This window comes from Anticarsia gemmatalis, chromosome 1, assembly GCF_050436995.1.
Source record: "Anticarsia gemmatalis isolate Benzon Research Colony breed Stoneville strain chromosome 1, ilAntGemm2 primary, whole genome shotgun sequence".
NCBI classification, from domain to species: domain Eukaryota; kingdom Metazoa; phylum Arthropoda; class Insecta; order Lepidoptera; family Erebidae; genus Anticarsia; species Anticarsia gemmatalis.
In genome coordinates this window covers 1750183-1775740 of record NC_134745.1, presented here as the reverse complement: position 1 = coordinate 1775740, position 25558 = coordinate 1750183, and the positions used below count along the sequence as shown (strand labels likewise).

At 36.2% G+C, this 25558-nt stretch overlaps 5 protein-coding genes across 5 annotated transcripts; 3 read left to right on the top strand and 2 right to left on the bottom strand.

Moving 5' to 3' along the window:
* The first annotated feature begins 6091 nt into the window (after nt 1–6091).
* Chchd3 (Coiled-coil-helix-coiled-coil-helix domain containing 3) lies at nt 6092–7875 on the top strand. Its single transcript, XM_076136139.1, has 3 exons — nt 6092–6308; nt 6828–7091; nt 7631–7875. Exons 1-3 carry the CDS (start codon nt 6204–6206, stop codon nt 7745–7747), a joined length of 486 nt encoding a protein of 161 aa, XP_075992254.1. The 5' UTR covers nt 6092–6203; the 3' UTR covers nt 7748–7875.
* Nucleotides 7876–8296: 421 nt separating this feature from the next.
* LOC142987410 (uncharacterized) lies at nt 8297–9069 on the top strand. Its single transcript, XM_076136151.1, has 2 exons — nt 8297–8509; nt 8675–9069. Exons 1-2 carry the CDS (start codon nt 8379–8381, stop codon nt 8937–8939), a joined length of 396 nt encoding a protein of 131 aa, XP_075992266.1. The 5' UTR covers nt 8297–8378; the 3' UTR covers nt 8940–9069.
* Nucleotides 9070–9071: 2 nt separating this feature from the next.
* Nucleotides 9072–9950, bottom strand: LOC142987394 (uncharacterized). The gene is made up of 2 exons (XM_076136126.1): nt 9584–9950; nt 9072–9428 (listed from the first exon to the last, which is right to left on the bottom strand). The coding sequence occupies exons 1-2, from the start codon at nt 9822–9824 to the stop codon at nt 9088–9090; spliced, it is 582 nt and encodes a 193-aa protein (XP_075992241.1). The 5' UTR covers nt 9825–9950; the 3' UTR covers nt 9072–9087.
* Nucleotides 9951–10108: 158 nt separating this feature from the next.
* LOC142987385 (replication termination factor 2) lies at nt 10109–12450 on the top strand. Its single transcript, XM_076136114.1, has 4 exons — nt 10109–10324; nt 10431–10610; nt 11315–11524; nt 11868–12450. Exons 1-4 carry the CDS (start codon nt 10256–10258, stop codon nt 12396–12398), a joined length of 990 nt encoding a protein of 329 aa, XP_075992229.1. The 5' UTR covers nt 10109–10255; the 3' UTR covers nt 12399–12450.
* Nucleotides 12451–12475: 25 nt separating this feature from the next.
* pigeon (gamma-secretase activating protein pigeon) lies at nt 12476–25209 on the bottom strand. The gene is made up of 14 exons (XM_076136103.1): nt 24976–25209; nt 24325–24747; nt 23799–23938; nt 22309–22440; nt 20617–20787; nt 19316–19496; nt 18547–18851; nt 17639–17815; nt 16472–16672; nt 16063–16227; nt 15522–15757; nt 14408–14622; nt 13884–14093; nt 12476–13545 (listed from the first exon to the last, which is right to left on the bottom strand). The coding sequence occupies exons 1-14, from the start codon at nt 25034–25036 to the stop codon at nt 13397–13399; spliced, it is 2766 nt and encodes a 921-aa protein (XP_075992218.1). The 5' UTR covers nt 25037–25209; the 3' UTR covers nt 12476–13396.
* Nucleotides 25210–25558: the final 349 nt, after the last annotated feature.

Here is a 25558-nt window from a genome sequence, read left to right as displayed (position 1 = left end):
AAAAGCCTGTGATGGGCTCTCTATTTTTATGATAATCAGTATAGCTGTGAAACACACAAACTGACTTTCCTATTTGAATAATAGCAATGATATGAAACTTTTATAAAATTTTAATGATAACTACAGAGAGAAAGGCAAATAAAATTCTGCGAAACAACACAATTTTGAAGGAAAACCCCAAAGATATACAAAGTTGACTAATCTTACATTCACAAGAATTTACTAAAACATGTTATTTTCCTCAACACATTTAAAATTTCTGTAAAATGGTGAGGTTCCCACAATAAAAGTGTGTCAGTAGTAGTCAGTAGGTTGTTGGAGGGCGACCGCAAAGTAATCGCGACCGCACATTAAGACGCCCGTAATTAACTCGCTTCAGGATTACACCCGGTTATTAACATTGTCCCCCTCGCGGTATTGTTTCGTGAGAAAATACGACACTACCTTTAGCTTTGAGAAAACCATACTTTCTTGCAATCCATACTAACTCTACTTATTTGCCTCGTATAATTACATAATGATTAAGTTTAGTGAAAATATTTATAGTACGCACTTTAATTAAAGTATATTAGACATATTGCTATATTATCTGGTCTCTACCTTCCCCTATGGGAAGAAGGCTTGATTGTAATATTATGTCAGGAAAAAAGTCTTTTCGAATTTTAGTATGTATGAACTTGTAATAAAATCTCTTTGGCTTCAAGAATCACAAATGAGTACACGGTTCATTAGGTTGCTTTCAGTGAACTCGTAAGTTACCTAAATATCGATTTTTGTGTAGAGAAAAGAATTTATTACAAGTTCATACATGCTATATGGGCGAAAAGACTTATTTCCCGACCTAATATTTATATTGTATGTGTTTCTAATCATTTTAAACATAAAGTCTACTGAATACACGAACTCCTTGTGATTAAACCGCTTATTTTCGCTCGCTACAACAAAACTGGTGTATCAATTAGTGTAAAACAAATTAAAGTGGATGTCCAGCGTGTCTTGCGGATGATAACGCGACATAAATCCTAGTTTCAACACAGAAAACTATCTGCCGCCGCCGGTTGCAAGCAATACTGCTAGGTAGCGGCCACATCATACGTGACTTGTAACTGTAGAATTTTGTAAACCGTCTATAAGATTTGTCGATGCTGTCTTGAAATTGAAATCTTATCACATCAGACTTTTAAGTATATTTGCCAGAAATTAATTAATACTAGACTTTCTTTAGACAGTAGTTGTAAACCTATAGATTCTAAATCCTCATTATATCGGCATATTAAACTTTTATTAAAGACTTTATTTTGTTCTGTTTGTATTTGGTATAAATAGTGATGAAGTACACGTTCATCAAGCAAATCAAGACCAGTCCAGAAACTGACATTTAATTTTATTGCCTAACGACATTGTCTACAAACGAAACAAATACACACTAGCTAGAAGATTTTCACTTTAAAAGACTGCCGCAGAATACCATGTTTCCAATAAAATAACATTATTTTAAATTGTAAGCTTGTAATTATTGTTTCTCAATTTACAACCTAGATATTCCGCAGCACAACAAGGCCATAAAAAAACTCAAAGCTAGCCATGTAACCGTCAGAAACACTCACAATACATATATGGGTGCCCCTCGCAGCTGGTAGCAAGTCTTGATAAATGAATGGAGAGGATCTAAACCTGTGGCCATAAATCGAGTGCGACTACCCACGGGAACGTCGTGTACCAGACTTATCGTGTCTTATAACTCACGGATGTCTCAAATCAGAACACTTTGGATGTATAAATAGTGTTCGCGATTGTGAGTAGGGTCTTGATACTCGTAGTTACCGCTCCACGGCTCTAAAGTAATTGAATGTGAGTTGCTTATAGATATGGGTGTATAAGTAGATTATAGATACAGGTTAATCGCATCGCAATTGTGTATGCGAATGCTTATAGTTCGACGAATAATTAAAAAGCCTGGGCATGGACAAATTTATCATGACATTGATTCATAATTCTGTGCACTTCCAAATTAAATTAGATGTATCGGCCTCCGTCAACTGCTTGAACCTATGAGTCACTGATATTCTAAATTTCATATTATATATGTTCGATTCCCTACAGAAGTAATATGAATAGTAATACAGTTTATATAATCTAGCGCCCTCGTGAGATTAGAAAAAAACGCACAGACTATGAAAAAAGCAGCACATATCTAGCAAAGCATTCAAAAGAACTTTGCTTTTCTTTAAAAAAAAGTCAATAAAATCGAATAAATTAACGTAAATAAATTGCAAAACGTATAAAAGTGCGTGCAAAATATGCGTCATTCTTCTACATAAGAAAATTTAGCATACGAGCGAATTTTCCGGGTCAAGGAGACCCTTCCTACTTGAAAACTGATACATTAACCCTTGAGCCTTTATTCGTTTACGAACTTCCTTAAGTAGAGATGTGGTACAGGATGAATTTTTAGCTGAGAATTTATATAATAAATAGAAAACTTACATTTAGTTGGTGGTATATTTATGAATTGTACAAACGGTAGAAAAAATATTAATGTTCTATATTCATGTTCTTACGTTAACGGTTGCTATGATCATAATATTAGAAGCAGTGAAATCTTGTCTATACGATATTTTAAATCACCTCACATAATCGAAACATCTAGAAACCCTACGCACCTCTGAATGACTCTCATTGACATCAGTAATATATCATTATCCACAATAAACTGGACTGCAGCGGTGTACCATCTTATTGTCTACCGAAGAAATACAAGGGTATATCACGTGAATAAAACATCGTAAATTTATTCCACAGCCTCCGGTGCCAAAGACGTAACAATCTTTATGGGACCATTTACGCGTCTTATTTTATTCGTAATCCATTAATTGCCCCGATTGGGACCTCTTTCGTAGCTTTTTTATCTTTTTTTTTCATCCAACAAGCACCTGTGTCTAAAAGCAGACCCTTAGATGATTTGAATGACTGGTTATTTTTGTAAAAATAGTATTTTTGGGGCCTACGAAATTGGACCTTGTTGTTTTGACGATAAAGTTTGATATTGAATGTGCGTTGAGCTGTTTTTACTAAATCCTCTTTTGACCGAGGGTGAGAAGATGCGACCACTGACAGGGCAAAGTCGTGCAGGTAGAAAATCGATTGTTATTAGACGTCAGGGCTCCTCATAATAACATAAATATATTGTAAAGAATCCATACGTGAAGGTGATCGAACGAACACAAAGAACACACCACGTCAAATTAGCTTTATCATTTAACTTTTGAAATATTGTGCAGATGGATCTTTGAATCATATGTTTGTAATCCCGACGTTTTCTTTGAAGAATAAGCTGATTTTAAAGCAAAAAACAGGTGTGTCTTCTAACAAAAGGAGACATCACAATAAAGTAACACCTTTCGCATTTATACGAGATTTTTTTCTAATAATTTTGCCCGAATCTTTGAACTTTCCAAAAATAGGTCTTATGGGCTAAATAATAATGAAATTATTTTTTATCGATCTTAACATGCGACATGGATGAGTATTGTCCCTCAAAATAATAATAAATGAAATATATTAACAACTATAATCTGTATTACAAGAAATATTTTCACATATTAACATGATATTGAATTTGACGTCCAAAATCAAATAATATTTCAAATTCCAGCAGATCTTTATCATGATTAAATTAAATCCTTTTATCGCTACATAGATTTCGTTCGAGAAAATTGGTTGGAAAATTGAAATTTTCAGACAAACTTATATTGATAGTACCTACATACTTTTTTAGTCAAAACACGAAGGGACGAAAATAGATAACTAAGTATTTTCCAAAATGTTTTTATTTAACTCTAAAAATTATTTGGGATCGTTAAAACAAATAATATCAATCTAATTATTTTTTTATTTTCTTGTAATTGAAAATGTGTTTTTTTGTTAGTCATAGTTTAAAATACAACTTCGTATTAAAATATAGAATCTCTTGTATAAATAACAGCAAAATATGAAAAATAACTAGTAATGTTTATCACAAAGTATTGCAAACACAATACAGATCTATATCTTTAATTACGCCATTTCTAATGGCTGTCTTAATCTCTATTTATTCCTCAATATTATACCTCTACAAAAGTTTTACCTAAACCAGAAACATTATGAATCTTCCTCCACAGACATAAACTGCAATTAAGCCGTATGTCAAGTCGGCCGTCGACATACTCACCTGCCCAACTTCATTATTACCGCAATTATGAATTAAGGAGCGAGTAAATGAGATGAAATCAAACTAGAAATATAACGGTACTTCCACGAGCTAAGAATATAACACGAATGTAGGTTACTCTTGAGACCGCCATTATTATTTTTAACTGGAGATCTTTATATTGCTCGGAATTCGCGCTCTTTATGTTCATTTTATTACTATGAATGGCCTGGTATTTGCAGTATTTTTATTACAGATTAAGTATGTACCAAATTACCTATAAAAGTAGGCAGGTATATCATGTTACTTGTACTTATGATAAGATATCTTAATACAATTAAATGGAATAGAATGGTCGTTCACAATAATCGTTTCACGTTATCATTGTAGTATTTAACTGACTATGGTATTTTTAAAATACTCAATAATGAAGTAAGTTATCAATAAAAAATACAGTATTGTACTTAATATATCTGTTCTGTGGTCCGCTTAATAGTCAGCGAGGGATAGCGCGGGCCACTCGGACGCGATACGGCTCACAACTAATGAAATATAAAAAAAAATGTGTAACTTATTTTTTCAAATATATTCTTTTAATAAAATTGATGATATTGTTAATAAGCTTAAGGAAAATGTGATCCCAAAATGTAATCAGTTTGGAATTTAAAATACCGCGGACTTTTGTGCTTAAATTCAGTTAAATTGGTCTCTTCTCCCTCTCTAATGGTCTCTCAAATCAACTTCAAGATAATTCCTACGACATTAACTTTTAAGTAAGTTGAAAAAGTAAATGGATACAAGTGCTATCTTAAACGGGTATATGGTAGCTGTACGCTATCATTTTAAACCTTGAGAAAACATGTAACTAGTAAATGCCTTATTTTCAATATAACTTTATGCTCTACTTCAATAATGTTTAAAATAAAGTAAGTATATTCACATTTATTATTTCAAATTTACCATACATACGTAAACAAGAACTTACACGAATATGTAGTTAACTAATTTAACAAAAACATCAATACTCCAAATACTGAACAAAAATAAAATATTAAAAAAAAGGAACTCAGTCGGCGACCAGTATCGCGTTCCAATCAGGCAGAAGAAAGTACGTTCTGGGATGATAGCGGCTACAACCGGCTGGACCGGTCGTGAGCCATTGTGGTCACTTTTTGTTGCCGCCCCGTGCCTCGAGCCCCAGACCTCGCCAAAATACTTCACTGTGTCAAACTTAAGGCTTAATTAGTTGCCGGTATTCTCATTCGGGTTTAGTTGAACAAAACATTTTTTGTTGCTAATTAACATTTAATATTATGCATTAGGTATTAATATTAACTTGGTAACCTTAGAAGGGGATTGCACTGAATATTACTTACATGCCAATATTAAAATAAATCAGGATTATACATTTTAAAATAACAATGCTAGTTCGGTAGGTCTGTTGGTTGTAAAATCTTTCAGATTGACTAAGTTAGGGCTATGTCTTGATAAAAAGTATATAGAACTCTACTCGTACTCATTTCTGGAATATTATTTTTGAATTAGTTATAAACTAATTTAATATTTAATATAAATAATTATTTCTTATTTCGAGTTTTAGTGCGATGGATTTACCATCGTACTAAAACTCGGAGTTACTTTACTGGCTCAATTTAGATACAAGTAACGCCATCTATTATTTTTAGGTGTAAACTTTCACTAGAACTAAGGAGTACTAGTAGAGAACTAGTAACTTCACAACGAATAACAAAAAAATATTGAATTCAATAAAATTAAAAACATTTTACTAAAAAATGTGACTGGCTTTAATATTATTTTTAATTTATACTGCAAGATAAAACCATTATTTTTATGGCCACCCCAAACCATAGAAAGTAGAAACTTTATGACACTTTATGACTCGGGCAGGAGTTGGTTGTCTTTGGGCTATTCTACCGAATAGCAAATTGTCAAAAAATGTCTTTTTGACGTGATTTGCCGATAAAATTTATTTGGATAGATCATTTTTATAAACATGGGGGGATCTCAAAGCACTCGCAAAGTGACTGTTGATAATGAACATGCTATCCAAGTGTCGAGAGAAGCGTTAGACCGGATACAAGCTCAGCTTGATGCAAAAGTAAATATGATGTTACATTACATAATTTAGATCAATGTCATCGGTTGTTAGGACAATATTAGGGTGTTATTGTGAGAGAGAATCATCAGAATAATTTTAAGAGTATTCTGTGTAAAATGGGTCAAGTTCAGGGGCGTGTTGTGCAGTGAAAATCAATACTGAGAATGACGTTGTAGGTTAGTTCAGCTGTAGCAGTGGTCGCGAATTGATGTCAACATCATAGATACCGAACTAAACCAGTTAGTGTTTCTAATGTTATAGTTTCTGTGCCCCTGTGTAACAAGCTCTCTTAATATCCTCCTTATTGTTTGCTAAACGAGTAGAATAGTTGATTATAAATATTGATTTTTGAGTCACCTACAAATTGTATCCTAAATCAATGAAAACGAACCTGCTTTAGCACAAATCCAATGCATAACTGTAATTTTATCCTTGCTTGTACAAATTCGAAGAACTTAGACTTCACCAACCATATATTATTCTACAAAAGTGTTAATATCAGGATTAAAATGATTTCAGCAAGCAGAACAGCCGGTAGCGCAGCCGGCGCCACAGTACCTCCCTCCACCTCCATACGATCATAAACGGCAACAAGAATACGCCGCAGAAGAAGCCTACTGGGCACAACGCATTGAATCGTTAAAGAGACAGCACGAGAAAATTAACAGCGGCATGCATTTGGAATATCAAAAGACCCTGAAAGAAGCCAATGAGCTGTTCAATATGGTGCAGGGAGATAAGGTTGTTACTAAGTTAGCTCCGTGCCAGGAAGAAAAGGCAAAGGTAAGAAGTACTTGGATTGTTTTATCTTGTTCCTACTATGGGATGGGCAAAACAGATTCCATTTTCTTTATACCTGAGGGACATCAACATATTTTCATATACAACTTGTATAGACACTAAATGCTAATGTAATATTTTAACTGATTGTCAATGTCCTACACAAATAAAGTACAATCTGCGGTGGATCTTGGGGACTAGTTTTCCCATTTTAACAAGGATTTGTTTATGCTGCTCTACTCCTATTAGTTATAGCATGATGTTATATAGCTATCCTCACTAAATAGACTTATTCAGCACAAAAATATTTCTTCAAAACTGATTCTGAGATTGGCACCTTCAAACAAGCAAACTGTTCAGCTTTATAATATTAGTGTAGATGAGGATAGTTAACAAGGTAATAAATTAAAAATAAAAGCATTATTTAATAGATAAACTCTATTTCAAAACAACTTTATAAGGAGTTTTTAATCCTGAACAATCTCTATGTATAAGATATCTGGTAAAACCTTATCTAATATACCCATTATTTGTATTTCCAGGTTCTCCAATGCTACAGTACAAACCCCGACAAAACTCTAGTGTGTTCAGTGCTAGTGAATGAATTCAATGACTGTGTGTGCAAGAGCAGAGTAGCAGCGGTCACCGCCTCCTCTTGAACCGATGGAACCGTGTAAATAATAGTAAATGTTCCACATCCAAGCAATACTGAACAACCACAGAGGTTGCCATGGCCGCGGAGTAGAATTAATATTAATGCTGTATCAATAAAACTGTTATTAATTTATTATGTGGTTTGTATTTAGCTTTTTATTAAAAAAATTAACTGTTGGATACCTTCCTCATGGTTTACTAACTGTATTTGGTATTACAGCAAAGAAAAATCTTAAACTATATTGTCTAAACATTAACATAATAATAATACAGTCAGATGTAATAATATGTCATTCATAACTTTCAGTATTAATTTTTGACATCCACTATCTGATAAGGTTTCTGTTCAGATAAACAAATTGAGATTGTGCATTCTTGCATAAGAATATTTTTGTCAGCATTAAATATTATGATGCATGAAAAGATCCAAACATTACCTACTCACGTTTCTCTTTAACCTAGTTTAAACCTCATTTGAATAAAGCACACAGCATAGCACCTCATTTCAATAAATGAATTGATAACACAATTTGACAATCACAGTATTGATTAAATATCATTTTGTGTTACCAAAGCAACAATGCCATAGCATTATCAAGTTTATTCACAAACTGGTACCAATAAAGATTTATAAACATGCAGCCAGAAGAAAAAGTTTCTGAAATGACTGTAAAAAAGCGACGGGTGCCTCTCTACCCAGGATACCCGGAGCTGGCGAGATCTGATGTCAGCATATACCCCGCATACTCCAGATTATGCTTAGCCTAGTGAGTACATGTTTACAATATTTATTCCATAATTTTGTGAAATATCTCAGTATAATAGCAACCAAAAAACACATTGAATGAGGAAATATTTGTGTTTACATCTTTTATATTCATACGAAAATAACTATCGGAAACTTTAAGTTAAAAGTTTGCTCTCAATTACAGTCTAGTAGTATGTCGTCATCGCTACCACTGGGCCAAAGAAGCGCAACGCAAACAGTTCATGAGGGAGCTGCACAGTTTCGAACGACTGCAGTCAAATGCCCTTGATGGCGTGAGAGTTCATCGGGAGTTCTCACAAGGAATCCTGTCCCATACAATACCATCAAGGCGATACATACAGAAGTTGACGCCAGATCCACTCAATTCCAAGCAGAGGATGAGAGTGGAAGCTATAATCAGCGGCAGAATCAATTTTAGTCAGAAGTAAAACATAATATTGTAGAGAAAAAAAATTATAGTATGTTGTTATTCTGCTTGGACTGTTATCTTTAAAGCTTAATTAGGTTGTTAGTGCAATATTCACAAAAATTTAATGCAACTAAATAAATAAAACTCAAAATCATATTTTGTAAGTTTTATTCGGCAGTTTCTACAGGTTTCTTTTTTTTCATTTTCTTGCTCTTCTCCACATTAGTCTGTAGATAATGGGCCTCCTTCTTGGCCTGTGATATTTCAGCTCTTAGTCTCTGCTTCATAGCTGCTCTCTCATAGGCCAGCCTTTCACTCAAATGTACCCATTTAAACCTAGGAATGTATTTAATGTTCCATATCATGTCATAATATCTTGATCTTTTCCGAGTGCCTATTTTTGTATTGTTAAGGTTAGCTGCAACTGCTTTTGCTACTTTTTTCTTTTGGAATTCCACCCAACCTTCTGTGAATTGGTTAGGTACTCGTTTGCGTTTCTCACCTGGCTCTGCAACAAAGCAAAGAAAAGCAATTAAATAAAATTAATTTAACTATTCAATAGAGCATATCGTAAATGTGTAGTAATATTACTTTTATGTATTTTTAGTTTAGCAGAAATGAATTCAAAATTTAATAACAAACACATAACCTCAAAATACTCACTTGCACTCGGCTGCAAGTATATTCTCCCTACTTCGCCGAATTCGCTAAATATCTCACGTATTTTGGCCACATTCATGTAGGGAGGTATAGTAGATAAAAATACAATCCCACGTTTCCTAGTCTTCTTTTTGTTTAACTTTTTACCAGAGTCCGAATTATTGTCACCATCTGAGTTGTTTTCTTCACTGTCTTCTGGGTCTGAACCATTTTCAGGCACTCTATCCATTTCAACATCAGGCATTGTGTTTATACTAACTAACACTATTTATTCAGTAAGCTCTTCATGTAATAAAAACTTCGTATTTTTAAAGGAATTTACCATCCATGTGTTTGAGTGTTTTGATTCCGGATAATGACATTTGACGTTGACAGAGTATAAAAAATCCTAACGCCATAGACTATGTAGTACTAGTATATGGTCATGAATTTACCGGTTTTTTGTCAGTCAGTTTGCTTAGCGAGAATAACGGGTGTTTACCCGGATAATATCTACACTCTCTATGATATAACATACCCGGTTGGCCTACAATCAAACGTCATGCGTCATATTTGTCATAATTTCTAATTTCATCAATACGGACAACATTTCAGTAAACCACCAGTAAACTGCGAAATAGAGTAACACAGGAATATTTAAAATACTGATTTCTGTTATATGCGCAATAAGTTAGAATGGGTTGCGATGGAGGTACCATTCCGCGTCGAGATGAGCTCGTGCGTATGAAGAAGAAACCAGAACAGGTACAAACATTGTTATGAAAACATTTGAGATTTGAGACAAAACATCGTGTAAACATCTTACGTTTATCACCATTGTGCCTTGCTTATTAATTCTTTATGCTTTTAGAAAGACAAAGATGCTGAGCGATCGTTCAAATGGCGCAATTGTGCGCTTTCTCAACAACCGTTGCAAGAACCTGTGGTTGCGTGTGGCTTGGGCAGACTGTACAGTAAAAGCTCCGTACTGGAAGCATTGCTCGACAAAGAAACCAAACCTGAATCTATCAACCACATTAAGAATCTTAAGGTAAGAGTAAACTTTATCTTATCTAGCGAATACAAGCAGCTGCAATAGAGTATAGACAGCCATGTTTAACCACAGTGTCAGTCATTGTGTGGCGATTAAGATAAAATACTTTTGGTTCGGAAGGTAGGTACGTTAAATTATGGCTCCTGGGTGTCATTTTTAAAGATCTTTGACAATCGTTAACAGTAGTCAAAATCAGATTACAGACAGTCTCTTTGTAAAACACTGGTATTTAGCTGCTTCCAGTGAGATTGGAAGATGATTCCCAAATACTTGAATTTGATATTTATTGTGATGTAATGTAATGAAAGTCCAATTATATTTTAAATTACTGTACCAAACACTAATGAAATGACATAACAACATACCTAAAATATATCTTTTCTTCTAAAACAATATGTTAATGTAATTATTTTATTTTGTTAAGTTAGCATGTTGTGTTTGCATTTATGAGGTTGTATGTTAAACCTTTTTTTTTTATCTAACCTATTTCTGTGTCCCACTGCTGAGCAAAGGCCTCTCCCCTAGACTTCCAGTCCCCTCGGTCGCTTGCTGCTTCCGGCCAATCTTCCAGGAAAAAACCTATCTTAAACCTGCTGATGTAATTTTCTTAGTATGTATAAAATGTAACAGCTGTTAGCAACAAATAAATAAATAAACATGTATGTTTCATTCTTTTCAATATTCATTCATTCTTTTACCAGGACCTGAAAGATCTGAACCTGGCTAAGAACCCAGCATACAAAGCAACAGACCACACTGATGGAGCCGTTGGTGAGGGCAATGCCCCCTACATCTGTCCCATCAGTGGCCTGGAGATGTCCGGCAAGTTCCGCTTTGTGTTCCTGTGGAGCTGTGGCTGTGTGCTTGCTGAGAGAGCCTTGAAAGAAGTAAAGCAGAATCTCTGTCATATGGTGAGATTGTTTTCTGAATATTATGTAGGTTTTTAAAAAATCATAACCTTTTAGCACTGACTTTGCATGAAAAAATTTCTCAGGGTACAAAGTTTCCTGAAGCTATCAACTACCTGTACATCTCAACATTTTATCAAAATACATTCAGTACTTTTAGTGTGAAAGAGTCCTCACAAACTTTGGCATTTGTAACATTAGAGGATAGTCATAAAAGAAATGCCTCCAATGCTACTTATAATAAACAGTTAAAAACTGTGTTTCATTGATGTGTGTCAGATTTTGCATGAAGTATGTAATATTGTAATTGAAATAGTGTCTAAATGATGGTGTATTTTATCCTCAGTGCCAGCAACCATTCACAGACAATGACATAGTTGTTCTCAATGGAACTGATGAAGACCTTGAGAAACTTAAAGAAAAGATGGCTGTCCGTGTTGCCAGCAGGAAAAGCAGCAAAAAATCCAAAGCAGATAAAACAGAGAAGACCGAAATAAAAATAGAGCCGGCAACACCTTCAAGTTCGTCATCTTCATCAACAGAGGTTGAACAGATTGAGACTAAACATGAAAATGAAGTTAAGGAGGAACCAGAAGCAGGACCAAGTAATGCAGTGAAGAAAGAAATTGAGACTATACCACTGTCTCTGCCTAAGTATAACCCAAACAAGCAAGCAAGGGGACACTTTGGGTCGTCAAAACGTGTTCATCCAACGGAACTGGCCCAAGACCCTCAGTACAAGAAAACTAAGAAAGACTATAGTGTAGCTAAAGACCCACAGACAAGTGAAGTGTATAAATCACTGTTTACGTCACACAAGAGTGATCAAAGCCAAAAGAGAGCCCACTGGGTCACTTATAATCCATTCTATAATTGATATAACTTATTTCTAGTATTAATGTTAATGATAAATAAAATGATAGAGGTTATTTTTCATACTTTTATTTCGACAAATATTGCACTAGAAAATTGCACATAGTGTGACATAGCCAATTGTTTTTGGTCTTTGTGCTTTGGTTATATAATCTTAAGAGTACAGTTATACAAGAAATAGTGGAATGTTAAATATCACTACATAAATAACAAAAAAATAACGATTTATACCATCAAGTGGGCACAATAATGCTGGCAAACTTATGAAGTCAGCTACATCTAAACAGAACTTCATATTATGTACTTATATGTATTGCAATAAAATAATAACAAAATATAATCACTTTGGGGCAAGAATACTGCTAGATACCATCAGGTACAAAAAACATAATCACATTACTTAACCTAACTTCTTTGGTAAACAAACATTAAGCTCCCTTACGCACTAACGGTTAACCGCAGGAGCGGTTAACAGCTATTGTAGTTTAATATGCAACCGCCTGTATTGTACGCACTTAAACGCCACTAATTTTCATGCGGTTTGCATATTTATTAAACTGTAACCGCGCGGCGAGCCGCTACCGCGATTAACCGCTAGTTCTAAAGGGAGTAAATAATTTAGACACACACACCCATAACATAAAATAAGATAATGTTCTAACATTTTTATGTACTACAAAACTAGAACCCAAATTGGAATAGGCATTTTAATATTTTTTGTGGATCATAATTTCCAAACTATCGTATTACAGAATGACTATCGTAATACTACACTGAAATGAACACTACACAAGTTACATAAACTGTGGCCGATTCGTTAATTCCCATCTAATTTCATATCTATTACTATTGAGAATCTGTCAGAATGATAAAAACCTTACTTTTAAACTCTCGCGTTGCGTGTTTTATGTATAACAGAATACGGGAATTAACACGTATTTTCCCTTTAAACGATAAGACCTATCTTAGGTGGCAAAAATTCGAATATGAGTTGTAATTATTCTAAGCAGCTGTGTCCTGTTGCACGGAGGCAAGAGTCGCCTCTATGATGAGGTTAAAGTCCAGCTCGTTGAGGCTCGCCTTCGCCGTCAGCAGGTCCAGGAATGTGTCTAATGGAGACAGACGCTCGCCCGATGGAAGAGCTGCTATACCTGAAAACATTTTATAATGGGTTTAGCAGCAAATTTTTGGTTTTGTATTCAAAAATTCGAAATAGGGCTTGCCCCGATATTCGTGTGACAATTGGGACACATGAATTCTAATATTTCTAGAAGACAAGCTCCTAGTCTCTGCCTGGATTTGATAATAGTAAGAAGATGTTTTAATAGTAATCAACTATTTTTCTAAAATCGCGCACGTAAGCAATAAACACCCAACCATCTGTTATTTTTTTGTATTTTTTATCTCTCGTACATGGATATTATAAATTCTACCATCCCATTTAGCATGAATTTTGAAAGTTCACCAAATAGTAGCTAGTATATATTACCAGTATCTTTAACCGGTCGGTGCCTGGTCTGCTCGTGGTGTCCGGCCGCCCCGCCACCACTCAGCAGTGTAGTAGCATGGTCGCGCGCGCGCAGCACGGTGGCGGCGCGGTGCGGCCACGCGGCCAGTGCGCGGCGCGCGCGACCCTCGCCCACCAGCTGGATCAGCCGCAGCTTGTTGTTCACTGTGGCCTTGTTCTCGTCATCTTTGCCTGGAAAACGATAAAGTGATCTTTCAATTTCATTGTTTGTCGTAATTATATGAAATAGCATCTGCTCGCATATACTATGTCTTACTCTACGTCCGTCTTCGAAGGAAAATTTCTAAGGTTAAAAGTACTAAAAATAAATCCTAACAAACTTACGCGGTATAGCGAATGCGGGACAAAGTTTCAGAATAAGAGTTTTGACAACAATGGCAACGTAACACTTGAAAGCTTCCCGGCAGAACTGGTCTTCAGACAGATCAAACGTCGAAAAATACATCAACCGCATTATAATAAAATCATTACAAACATATACTTACAAGCGATAATAGCTTTCATAACATCGATCTGTAGTTCGAACACGTTGCGATGTACGTACTGGACGAACGAGTGGAACGGCAGCGTGCGATACCCGAGGTACGTGAAGAACGAACTGAATCCTTGCGGTAGAGGGAACGCTATGGAGTCTGCCGCCAAGTAGTACTGCTCCAGTACTTTGAACAGAATGAACGCGTGGGTCGGCTCCATCTCATCTCTGGAATTATAAAAAAGACATATTTATGTAGAGGCTGCAGGTACAATAATTCTCAAAACGCTAATCCAATATCGGAAAGTTGTTTTTTTTATTATGTAATCACACATAATATATTTATTATTGAATGTGTATCTAGAAAGTATTCGGTTACGAAATTATGTCAAACCTGGGCGTAAAAATCATTTTATAAGTTAGATAAATTAATGTAATGATATTAAACCCACAGATGAAAAATTAGCACCCGAAATTCGTTCACGTGGTCAGAAAAGTAATCACCGACAAAAAACTTTGTAAAATAGAAAAAAAAAAACAATAAATGAAAGCAACCACTGAAAACCAAAACAAAAGACGAATGACAACCAAAATATGACTGGCAACACCACAAAAGAATATCGAAGAAGCGGACAGCAAAATAAAATCAGAGGCTGCAACCAAACAAAATCAAAACACACTATGGCCTGATCTACAGTGGGGTTAGCCAAACAGATATTCATGTATATCTTTTAGCATAAGTTTCGTTAATTAGGGAGCTTTTAGTGCTGCTACTAAAACGCAACGTGTATTCAGATGCTGTTGCAAGCAGAAGCACCACTACAGTGAAGCTGTTATTATTATAGAACTGTATGTAGATATTATTATTATAGAACTACATGTGCCTGAATATAGTGTAATGCGGGTGGCGGAGAAATAACAACGATGGCGTTCGTTTCGTCCATTCGTACCGTCACCTGTCCTATGTCTGATTTTTTATTTTTTGCTTTTCCAACAACGGTTTGCTCCGATATTCAGGCGCATTGTTATTTGCTACAATTCTATTAACTACTGTTTGGCTAGCCCCAGCACAGAGCCTACCGCGGTCGCAGCAAAACAACACAACCCCAATAATTATTCCATCATACATGAAGGAGAATCCTCTCTGCTGGTTGTGTGCGGGCGCGGCGGCGAGGGCCCGTGTGAGTGCGCGACACAGTGCCCGGGATGCATCGAGCTGCGCCGCCGCCCAGCGCGTGGCCACAGCGTGCACTCCACTCTCCACGCCCCGCACGCCTCCCCCTCCCCCACTCCCTCCCCCTCCCCCGCTCCCTCCCCCTCCCGAACATTCGCGCATTAAATGCACGCTCACCTCCCGAAGATTCTGATCCGGCCGCGTGAAAAGTACATCTTAATTTTATAATCTACCGCAAAACTAGATGTTCAGTAAAGTGATTTTGTTTTTTCTCGATATCTATTTCTACCAACTATACTTCTTAACTCAGTCATTTTCCTTACGCAAATACTAGGTACATCATTTTTGTAAGTAATCTAGAAAAATCTAAAGAAATATTAAAGACGACTATACTTCAATAATATACCAACATTTCTGCAATACGAGTTTACTCCTTCCACATTCATCAACTTCATTATTTAAATACCTATTGAACAAATAAAACAGTAACTTACAGCTGCTATGATATGTTCCTGCTTGCTGGCAGTGCACACGTCGAGTTCAAAGAACGGCAACAAGTCCTGCCCCGTGCCGATAGACGAGCGACGTTGTGGCGCACTCAGCGGTGGCGGAGGAGCCCCCGGGGACAAGGGTGTGCTGCAGCGAGATAGAGCCTCGGGCTGACGAAATAATACCATCGATCAGTAAAAACACACTTTCCCCCAGTTTCTGAGGTACATTTAGCGGTAGTTTATGTATTCAATAGCGTTTAAACTCATTAAAATAAAAACGCTGAAAAAAAATACCGGGGGTTAATCTTGTTTGAATGTCAGTTCACCGTTGCAACAAATACATTGTTATGAATTTTCACCCCGTTGACGATTTCGCGTATCTGCATCAGAGTGTACGTGTACGGAGGAGTACCTGGTAGCAGTGCAGGCTGACGCGCAGCTTGGCGAGCACGCTGGGCGGCGCGAGGCGGGCGGGCGCGGGCTCGCTGAGCGCGGCCCACACGCGCGTCCACACGTCCTCCGCGAACTGCAGCACGCGCTGGCGCGGCGCCAGCACCACGGCCGCGCTGTTCCACAGCGGCTCCGCGCTCACCGACACGCACATCGAGCGGACCTGACCCCACACGACACTATCAGTCACCACCAATACCACATAGGGATTCGACTGATGATCAGTAGCGCGATTCTGTACAACTATCGGGTATCGACTACCGCTAGCTATCGAAAAAAATTGTATAAGAATTAAGAAAATTGATCAGCGCCCCTATCGGATTTTTGCAATAACATGTTCTTGGCGCCATTTTCCACAAACAAAAAAATAAAATGAATTTAAAATAATATATTATTATTAGCTGGAGCGCACTTAAGCCAATTCGAAATTCGAATGTCCAAATAAGATAATATGTTTTCTATTAATTTTAATTTAATTAAATTATTTTAATAATCCATATTGAATATTTTAGGAAGACGAGGCTGTATAGGTATTGTTTCCTTTGCTTGCTTCAACGAAGGCAAAAGAAGTAGACACTGATTCATTTTTTTGTGTTTAATGTTTCGTTGAACAACATGAATTAGGTACGATATTTTGTATTATTGATCAATTTAAATTTTTACTCATACGGCTTATCGTAAACGATAATAATTATTTATGAGAATAATACCACATATTATTCATATGTTATCCAGTATATAATATAATATCGAACATTATACATACATAATTATTGCCAATAAAATTTAATTTAGAGAACAAATTTTCTGAACGAATCTTTTTATCTTTTTTGACTCACGTTAGTCGATACATGTCATGTTTTCGATACTCGATAGCTTGCGATTCTCTGCCGGATTGCTGCCGGTTTTCTAACGAGTAGCTCGATAGCAATGTATGGTACTCGATAGCGTGACGTTAGTATCGAGTGTACAGAATCGAGCTACAGGTCTAAAAAAAATACATTCGTGATTTCAATAATACAATTTTTTTAATTTTATTTAAAGCAGCTGATTGTAGAACAAAACTGTTAAAATACACATCAGATATACAGTTCATAAAAAAAAACAATAACCACAAAACTGAACATACCTTAACATCGGCGAATTTAAGATGTTGAGTAAAAGGCAACATCTTCATGAGACCGAGCGCAGACGCAGGTAACGAGCGGCGCGTGACGGCGTATGTAGTACCGATGAGGTACTCTTGCATCACGCGCTGAAAGCCGCCGAAGCCGTCCCGCTGGTTCACGCACATCCATGATATAAGCTGCCGATGAATAGTTTGAGTTAGTTAGGTCCGTTTTTGCTTACCTCTTCATACTAAAATTAGATATAAATGCTAATATTTATTGAAATTTTCACGGTAACAACACAATAGCTGCAAATATAGGCAAGAATTCGGCTACTTCGGTAAAAAAAAACACACTTAAACAAAGCTGCCCTTGAAGCCCCTAACCTGAAGACTTACTCACTGGTCTAGCTTAGTGCGGCAGTGCAAGATGGTTGATTTATGGTAGGTATTAAAACTTATTAAACCTACTTAGGTCTATAAAGTCGATAACAACCGAGACAACTCATCGTTTAATATTATAATGCAATGGGTCTTAAACGCGATTGAAAATTAAAGGTTAGGTAGTAGGATACCTTATTTCTTTACTCGACGTTTCGACTTCGACTCGTTTCGATCGATTTGTATCGACCGTGGTCACGAGCTGACTCACACCCGGTTTCTGAGGTACATTTAGCGGTAGTTTATCTATTCAATAGCGCTTTAACTCATATAAAAAAACACGCTATTGAATAGACAAACCACCGCTAAAGTAATTCAGAAATCGGAGGTTAGTCGTCCAAAACAATACGCACGTTTAATTTTCAGCCGCGTTTAAGACCCGTTACATTATCATATTATACAATATTCAAGTACCGAGAGTTTAAAATCGTCAACTCAACGCTTATTTATTAGACAGTTCAAATGACTTATGAAACTAAAATACTCACCTCCTCAGCCAAATCCATATTCCCATCATGTTGTATCAAATAATGTAAAATGGCCAGTTTATTCTCTATTGCAGTATTGCTCTTAAACGTGGCTGTAAGGTCTTTATCAGCGACCACCATGGCGACCACGTCGAGGGTGTTAAGGTCCACCATGGTGTGAGGCCCCCAGCCTAGTAGGGGGGCGAGGGAGGGCCCACTGTCGCACTCGTCCATAGGTATAACAATATGACAGCAAGGTTCGTGGTACAGACTGATGTCAATGAGTTGAGTGTATAGCATTGGAATGTTCACTAGTAGGTGGTTGTCTGTAAAGAAATTTGTTGTTGGTAACACTGGTTTATATGGGGTATCTAAGCAGCAGATATTATACTTTTAATGAAGCAACAAAAAGAAACCCGATAATACCTCAAAGTTTTTGCGACCACTTAGTTTTTTGTTCAATATTGCTCATTTGTAAAATCTATACTGTGCAATAATGGCACGAAATAAAAACAGAACACTTTGCGCTGTTAATCGATGTTGTCAACAAAAATAATTGCTATGTAAATGCAATATAAAATAAACCATCCAAAATTCTTCTACATCTTTAATATTGTACTACATAAACTTTCTAGTCTGATCTATCAATATCTTCGTGGTCACTCTTTCAGAAACGTTTCTGTCAATCTTCATCGTATCTACGAGTATGGAGTTGATTCAAGTCTATAGCATATTGTCCCTAGTCCAAAACATTGAATCAAAAAGAAGCAGAAAGTAGTAGCACACTTACCAGCATATAGTGTATACGAAGGTCTCAAAGACTTGGCCAGCGACCACGGCAGGTCCGGCACGACGGTGTGCACCACACACCCGTGCTGTAACAACGTGATGGAGTACGCGAAGTTCACGCCCGAGTCCTTCAGGTCGGCGCTGTCTTCCATCACCAGGGACGTCGTGGAATCGTCTAGAGGCTGCGAACAAACGCGCTGTTACGGACTTTTTTTTTAATTAGCCTGTTTCTATGTCCCACTGCAGAGCAAAGGCTTCTCCCCTGAGTTTCCAGTCCCCTCGGTCGATTGTTGCGTCTGGCCATCCATCTAGGTTATCCCACTATTATTTACGGACTTAGTTTGTCATTTTTGTTTCTAGTTATTTGTTGTGTTGAAATCTATATCTATAGTCCCGCACTAAGAATTGCTCTTGTATCGCGGAGAATTGTACAAACATACAAACGGACACAAAGTACAATCAGACCCGAAACAATTATTTGTGGATCGCACAAATAGTTGTTCTGTTTGGGAATCGAACCCACGAACTTCCAGCGCAATGGTAGCGGCGTGGTGGCCTAAACCACTGTGCTACGGAAGTAGTCTATAAATGTTGAGATTATGATTGAGATTATAAATTATTTAGTTACTCAAGACAAGTAGAATATATCTACTTACAAAATTACTGTCGTCTTAAGTCAACCTCAATCAATGTGCGGAACTTCTATGTCAGCACTTATAAGCAAATACGGTCAGCAAAGAGCACGGTTGCAAATTATACTTGACGACTATGTAATTGTGCAAGCCTCTTCTCGTAAGAAACAGGCATGATTCATATACAAAACATTTCAAAGGGTTGATAGCCCCTAAACAATCTCTAAACAACTGAATTGATTTGAAAGATTGTCACTAATCGCTTTAACATTAACTACTTATTTCTTTAGGGAAATTTAATGTTTAAAGTTAATCAGGCAGTTCTTTTAAATGGGACCATATATTAGAGTTGTGTTATTTTATTTAGTTTCTACACAATTTTAAACGATGTTTACTTCTTATTTAATTATCTTATAGCTAGTGGTGAAGACCTGTAATTGGCCATCTGTGTGAAATGTAAGTTCGATATTTAAAATTATGTGCTGTTCCTAAGAGCACTGCCTCGCTGGCTACGTATCCAAGCAGTTAATAATATTGAAATGTATGTCATCTAACTCACGTGGCGACGGTGTGGCAACGTGACATTTCAATATTAACGCCGCCATGGCGTCCTAGTGAGGCAGGGCTCTAACAAATAAAAAATAAAAAAATCGCTGATAGAAGTAGTTACCTTATACAAGTAGTGGTGACAGATGCACAGGATCCCGCGCTGGTCGCACACGATCTGCAGGTCGAGGCTGCAGTCGTGCACGCGCAGCGGGATGGGGTCGTCCTCGTAGGCGCCGCACGCCGCGCCCTCGCCCGAGCTCGACACGTGCGGCAGGCTCAGGGGGATGTTTAGCTAACGGGCGAAATTTTTATGTAAAAATTAACTCCATACTACTGCGCTACTGTAGAGTTTATTATAATATAATGTTACTGAACGAATGTTACCGTTAATGTTTCTGACAGCTGTCATATGTTCCCGCCAGAATGCGGAGGGACGCTTTGTATGTAGATTGTAGGTACCCATTATTAACCGAGCAGTGATTAAATTCGTTATATTAAATTGTGTTTAAATTCGAGAAGCGAGACCGTTAACTGTCTTAACACATCCTGAACAAAGAGGGAATTCTTAATGTTCCATGTAGGTCAATGAAATAAATTGTCAAAAGGTAATAAGTTGCATCACCAAATGAAATTCGTATGTTATGTTACTGCCGTAAGTTTTACGTGGAGCGGCTCTACAACTTAAGACAACTCAATATGCTGTTATCGTACATACTTTTTAATAATATCTTTATTTGTGCACCTTTAAACAGGTATGATCAGAATCAGGTCAGAAATAATCTCTTCAACTACAAATAGAGATAATTTCTACTAAGAAATCAAACTCTAGGTAGGTACTTAGGTATAACACTATTTTGCAACCGATCTAAAAACAATAGATAGTGATCTTGATTCACGAAACGACGAGGCAACAGGTATAAAACTAATTTAGACTGCAGGTGATTTCAGAGATAGAATCTAATAATAGATAAGTGTGAATGTTGTGAATTAGATTTCTAAATTTAATGTGCCAGAAATATAAATGTTTGTGCAGGACAATTACGAAGTAAAGATTTACCCTCTTATTCATAAACACACTACAAACCTAGTTTAGTTAAAAAGCTACTATAATATGTTTTCTCTTTTTCATTTTGCTAAGGAGTGAAAGAAACAAAGTTGCGTGTATTAAGAGGATGTTAACCACTAAGCAGGGGTTTTAAGTTAGCATTCGAACTAATGTTTAAACTAGAGGGCCGTAAAATGCCGTTTAAACCCGCATCTTCACGCCGTTTTAATTTTGATACTAGTTGCAACAGTGGTTGTAATCATTGACAACCACCAGACCCGACATTTATGCGTAGCGAATCCTCTCAAATGCCAACAACCTATGAACTGGTTGCGTCTGAGCTTGTCGTTTTCCGGTCCGTCATTCATATGCCGTTGCTAATCTGCCGCTAGCGTCTAGGTACTAATTACTTATCTTACAAAATAACTTCGAATAGAGGCCTGAATTACGAATAACAGGTCTCTTTGATTATAAATTTATTTAAAGCATCACGCCTGTTATACCCAAAGTTGTAAGCAGGGGTGTATGAAACCCGCGAAAATATACAATGTTAGTCAAGTTATGGTTAGTACCATGTTATAGAGGGTGCGTCTATACCGGGCACGTTACCAAACTATTTTACAGATCTTTTCCATAATGACGACATAACTCCAACAATAGCTTTGCGACTCCCGCCTAAACTCCGATGTCGAAACTCGAAAGGTCCAATGTGACAATAGATCAACAACTAGGTATAAGAAATCATTGTTGAATATTTGCAATACTTACAACTGTCTCGTGTGGCAAGTCAGCGTGGAATTGAAAGGCGGAGAGCGTTGGGGTCATTTCTGAAGGCGATTTCACTTCTTCACCTTCTGCAAAACTCTGTGTAGGCGGCCGGTAGTGGATGTAGTATAATACCTTGAAACGATAATGCGATTTAGCAGACGAAGTTAATACCTAGGTAAATAGTTCGTTTTAAAGGTTTCAGGCTACTGTAACACATGTAGGATTACTTAATTCCTAGTTACATAGTTTTACAGTTCTAACCTACCTCCATTTAATTCAAACCTTTTAGATTTAGCCAATTTTAAATAATTAATTTACAAATTTACGAACTAGGTATTTAAAACGAAACAATATAATTAATTTAATAATTATGAACTTTATGCCTACCCCTATGGGAACAAGGCGTGATTTTATGCATGTAGGTAGGTACTTATGTTTACTCTAGATTTATAACTAAGGTAGGTATAATTTTCTATTACAACTGTATAGGTAACAGTACGTTAAATAAATAATGTCACACTTGTGTTAAATTTTTAAAAAGTAAGTATTTGTTCCTCCATAAATTATTAAAATAAAGACTCTCCGCGACGTGGATGCGATAATAAATTTTATATCTTGTCATAACAGTATAAAATAATATTTTAGCTATCGTATGTCGCGGGATATCAATAGTACGGAACAAAATTAGAAAGTGTAGGAATGTTCCTAGTAAACTACATTTTTTATTACGCCATGTTTTAAATAGTACACTCTATTTCAATCATAGGTATACGGTAGCTGCTAATAGCATGATTAGGTAGCGAAAATATATCCAGGCTCGACATAAGAATAGCTTTAATTTACAATTTGGGCTTTTCAAAGATAGTGATAGTTAATTTTAACAATTCTCAGGAAGTCGCGATAGCCCTGTGGTTTGCGGTATCCGAACGCAACCGCGATAACTGGCGAGAGTTCAAATCCTAGTTGTTTCCCGCACTTTTCGGAAGTTTCTGTTTTAAAGTTTGATGTTATGTATTTACTGATAAGAATATTGCGTCAGTTGCAAAATACAATAGAAAAAATGTTTGATTGAGTCAACAGTTCTGCTAGCACTAAGTTAGTACTTGTGAGTCCGCAATGTGTTAAGTTAGGATTATGTACTTAATTAGAATTATTACAAGATTTACTTCAAACACTATAAAACATTTATTAGGAGCAGGAGAATATAAAAATGTCTTCAAATATAAATGTACATAGCAGTAAATGTACTCTTTTTAATACTGGGATCTTCACAAAAATCTCTAGACAAAATTTTAACAATTCAGCTACAATAAAGTTATATTAAGGTCTCTATATAGTAAGAAACTGTAGAATAGTGCTTAGATTATCAAAATTTGGGATATTAAATAGCTAACAGTACTATTAACAGCCATATAGAATAATATAGATTTTTGAAGAGCAGTAAATTCCAACTTGTAGTGGGACTATGGGTTTTATATAATGATAATTACCTGATTAACACAATCCCACTGAGCCCATGAGAACACTTTCACAATCTTCTCTGGTTCAGGGTAGATGCCATCAAAGCCCCACTTGTCAGTGCCATCATCACATTCATTCAAGAACATTGGGGTGCGATAAATCTTTATACCTGAAATAAAAATAATATTAACTAGGAGTTTTATGTTTAACTGTCAATAAGTATGTTATATGAGACTAGTAAAGCTGTTGGATAAGTTTTGGTTATTAATTTTCAGTACAAAAAGAAACAAAACTCTTGTGTTGAAATTTTATGAAAAAATTATTGATAAAGTTAAATAGAAGTCAGAAAACACCAGCTGAATAAACAATGAAATATTAGTCTTGGTTTTCCATTTGTAAATACCTCTTTACCAATTACTTGCATGGATTGTGAAAGACATCTACTATGCATTAAATAATTATTCCATAAGTAAACATTAAATACTTGTTTGAAATTAGTAAATCGATTAAATCTGATAGAAAGAAAGGTGTTTCATTAAGTTTAGAATTACTTACATTCCAAATGCTTAAACAGCAAGAATCTATCATTTCTGATTCCCGGACTGTATTTGGTGCTCTTCCCATACACATATTGCACCATAATCTGCTTGGTTGAAGCCACCTCTACTTCCACAGGTGTCCTGTCACTATCAGGCAGCAAACATACCAAATATGGACAGTACAGTGGCTCTTTAACCTCAGAATCCTCACTCACAAGTTTCTTCACAATGTAAACAATCAATGTATGAGTAGCATTCACAGAAGCCTGTATAATGTTCAACTTTTCTTCAAAAGTGTGCAGTGTGATCAAATTTTTGTTTTTATTGGTATAAACACCGAGGTTAAGTATCTCTTTGCTGTCTTTATCTGATACCCAATTCAAGACTTGTGAACCATCCTGTTCTTGTCCTAGAAGCCGCCATTCTCGAGCAGTTACCTCTGCAATTATAAATATAGATAGTTCAGTACTTAACTTATTCAAATAATTGGATTTTACAACAAATTTCACATTTACAATCGTTTGTAAATTCATAACAAATAGTGTCAAAATCAACATAAATACGTTTGCAAAACGATCGCAGGCACTATTTTAAACGCTTGTCGCTTTTACATGCATTATAGTCGAAAATATGTTCGATAAAGCTAAGAAACATGAATGTTATCTACCTTCTTCGCTTTGCGCTTGTAACACACCGCACAATTTCACAGCAATGTTTTGAACAGCCATTGTATCAATTTGACCAATATCTTCACGGTAAATTCACCTGCCGTTCACATAATACATAAATGTGTCACCGTATCGCCACGTTATCAATACTGAAATAGCGCACCTATATTGACTTTTCTCGCTCAATTTTCTATCAGCTGGCGCCCAGCTGAGTTGCGACATGAACTTAGCTGTTTTAATGGATGCCAACAGCGAGTGAATCAACTCATTCATTATTTTGGCAGCACTGTGCTAATAGCTGCATAGATGAACCAATCAAAACTAAGCGTTGGTTTTCATTAATCACTCCGTTCCACGTTACGTGTATTAGTAATCGCTTTGAATTAGTTAAACAATCTTACTATTCCGCAAGTCTTTATACATATTTTGTAGACTTAGTCAACTTTTAATTAAATTGTATGTGTTGTTATATTTAATTTATCAAAATGTGAAAATTAATAGAGGCGGCCTTAAATTCTATGGCTTTTTTACAGGCCACACATTATGCTGGTGTCTCTTTATGAATAATTTTTGTATAATGTG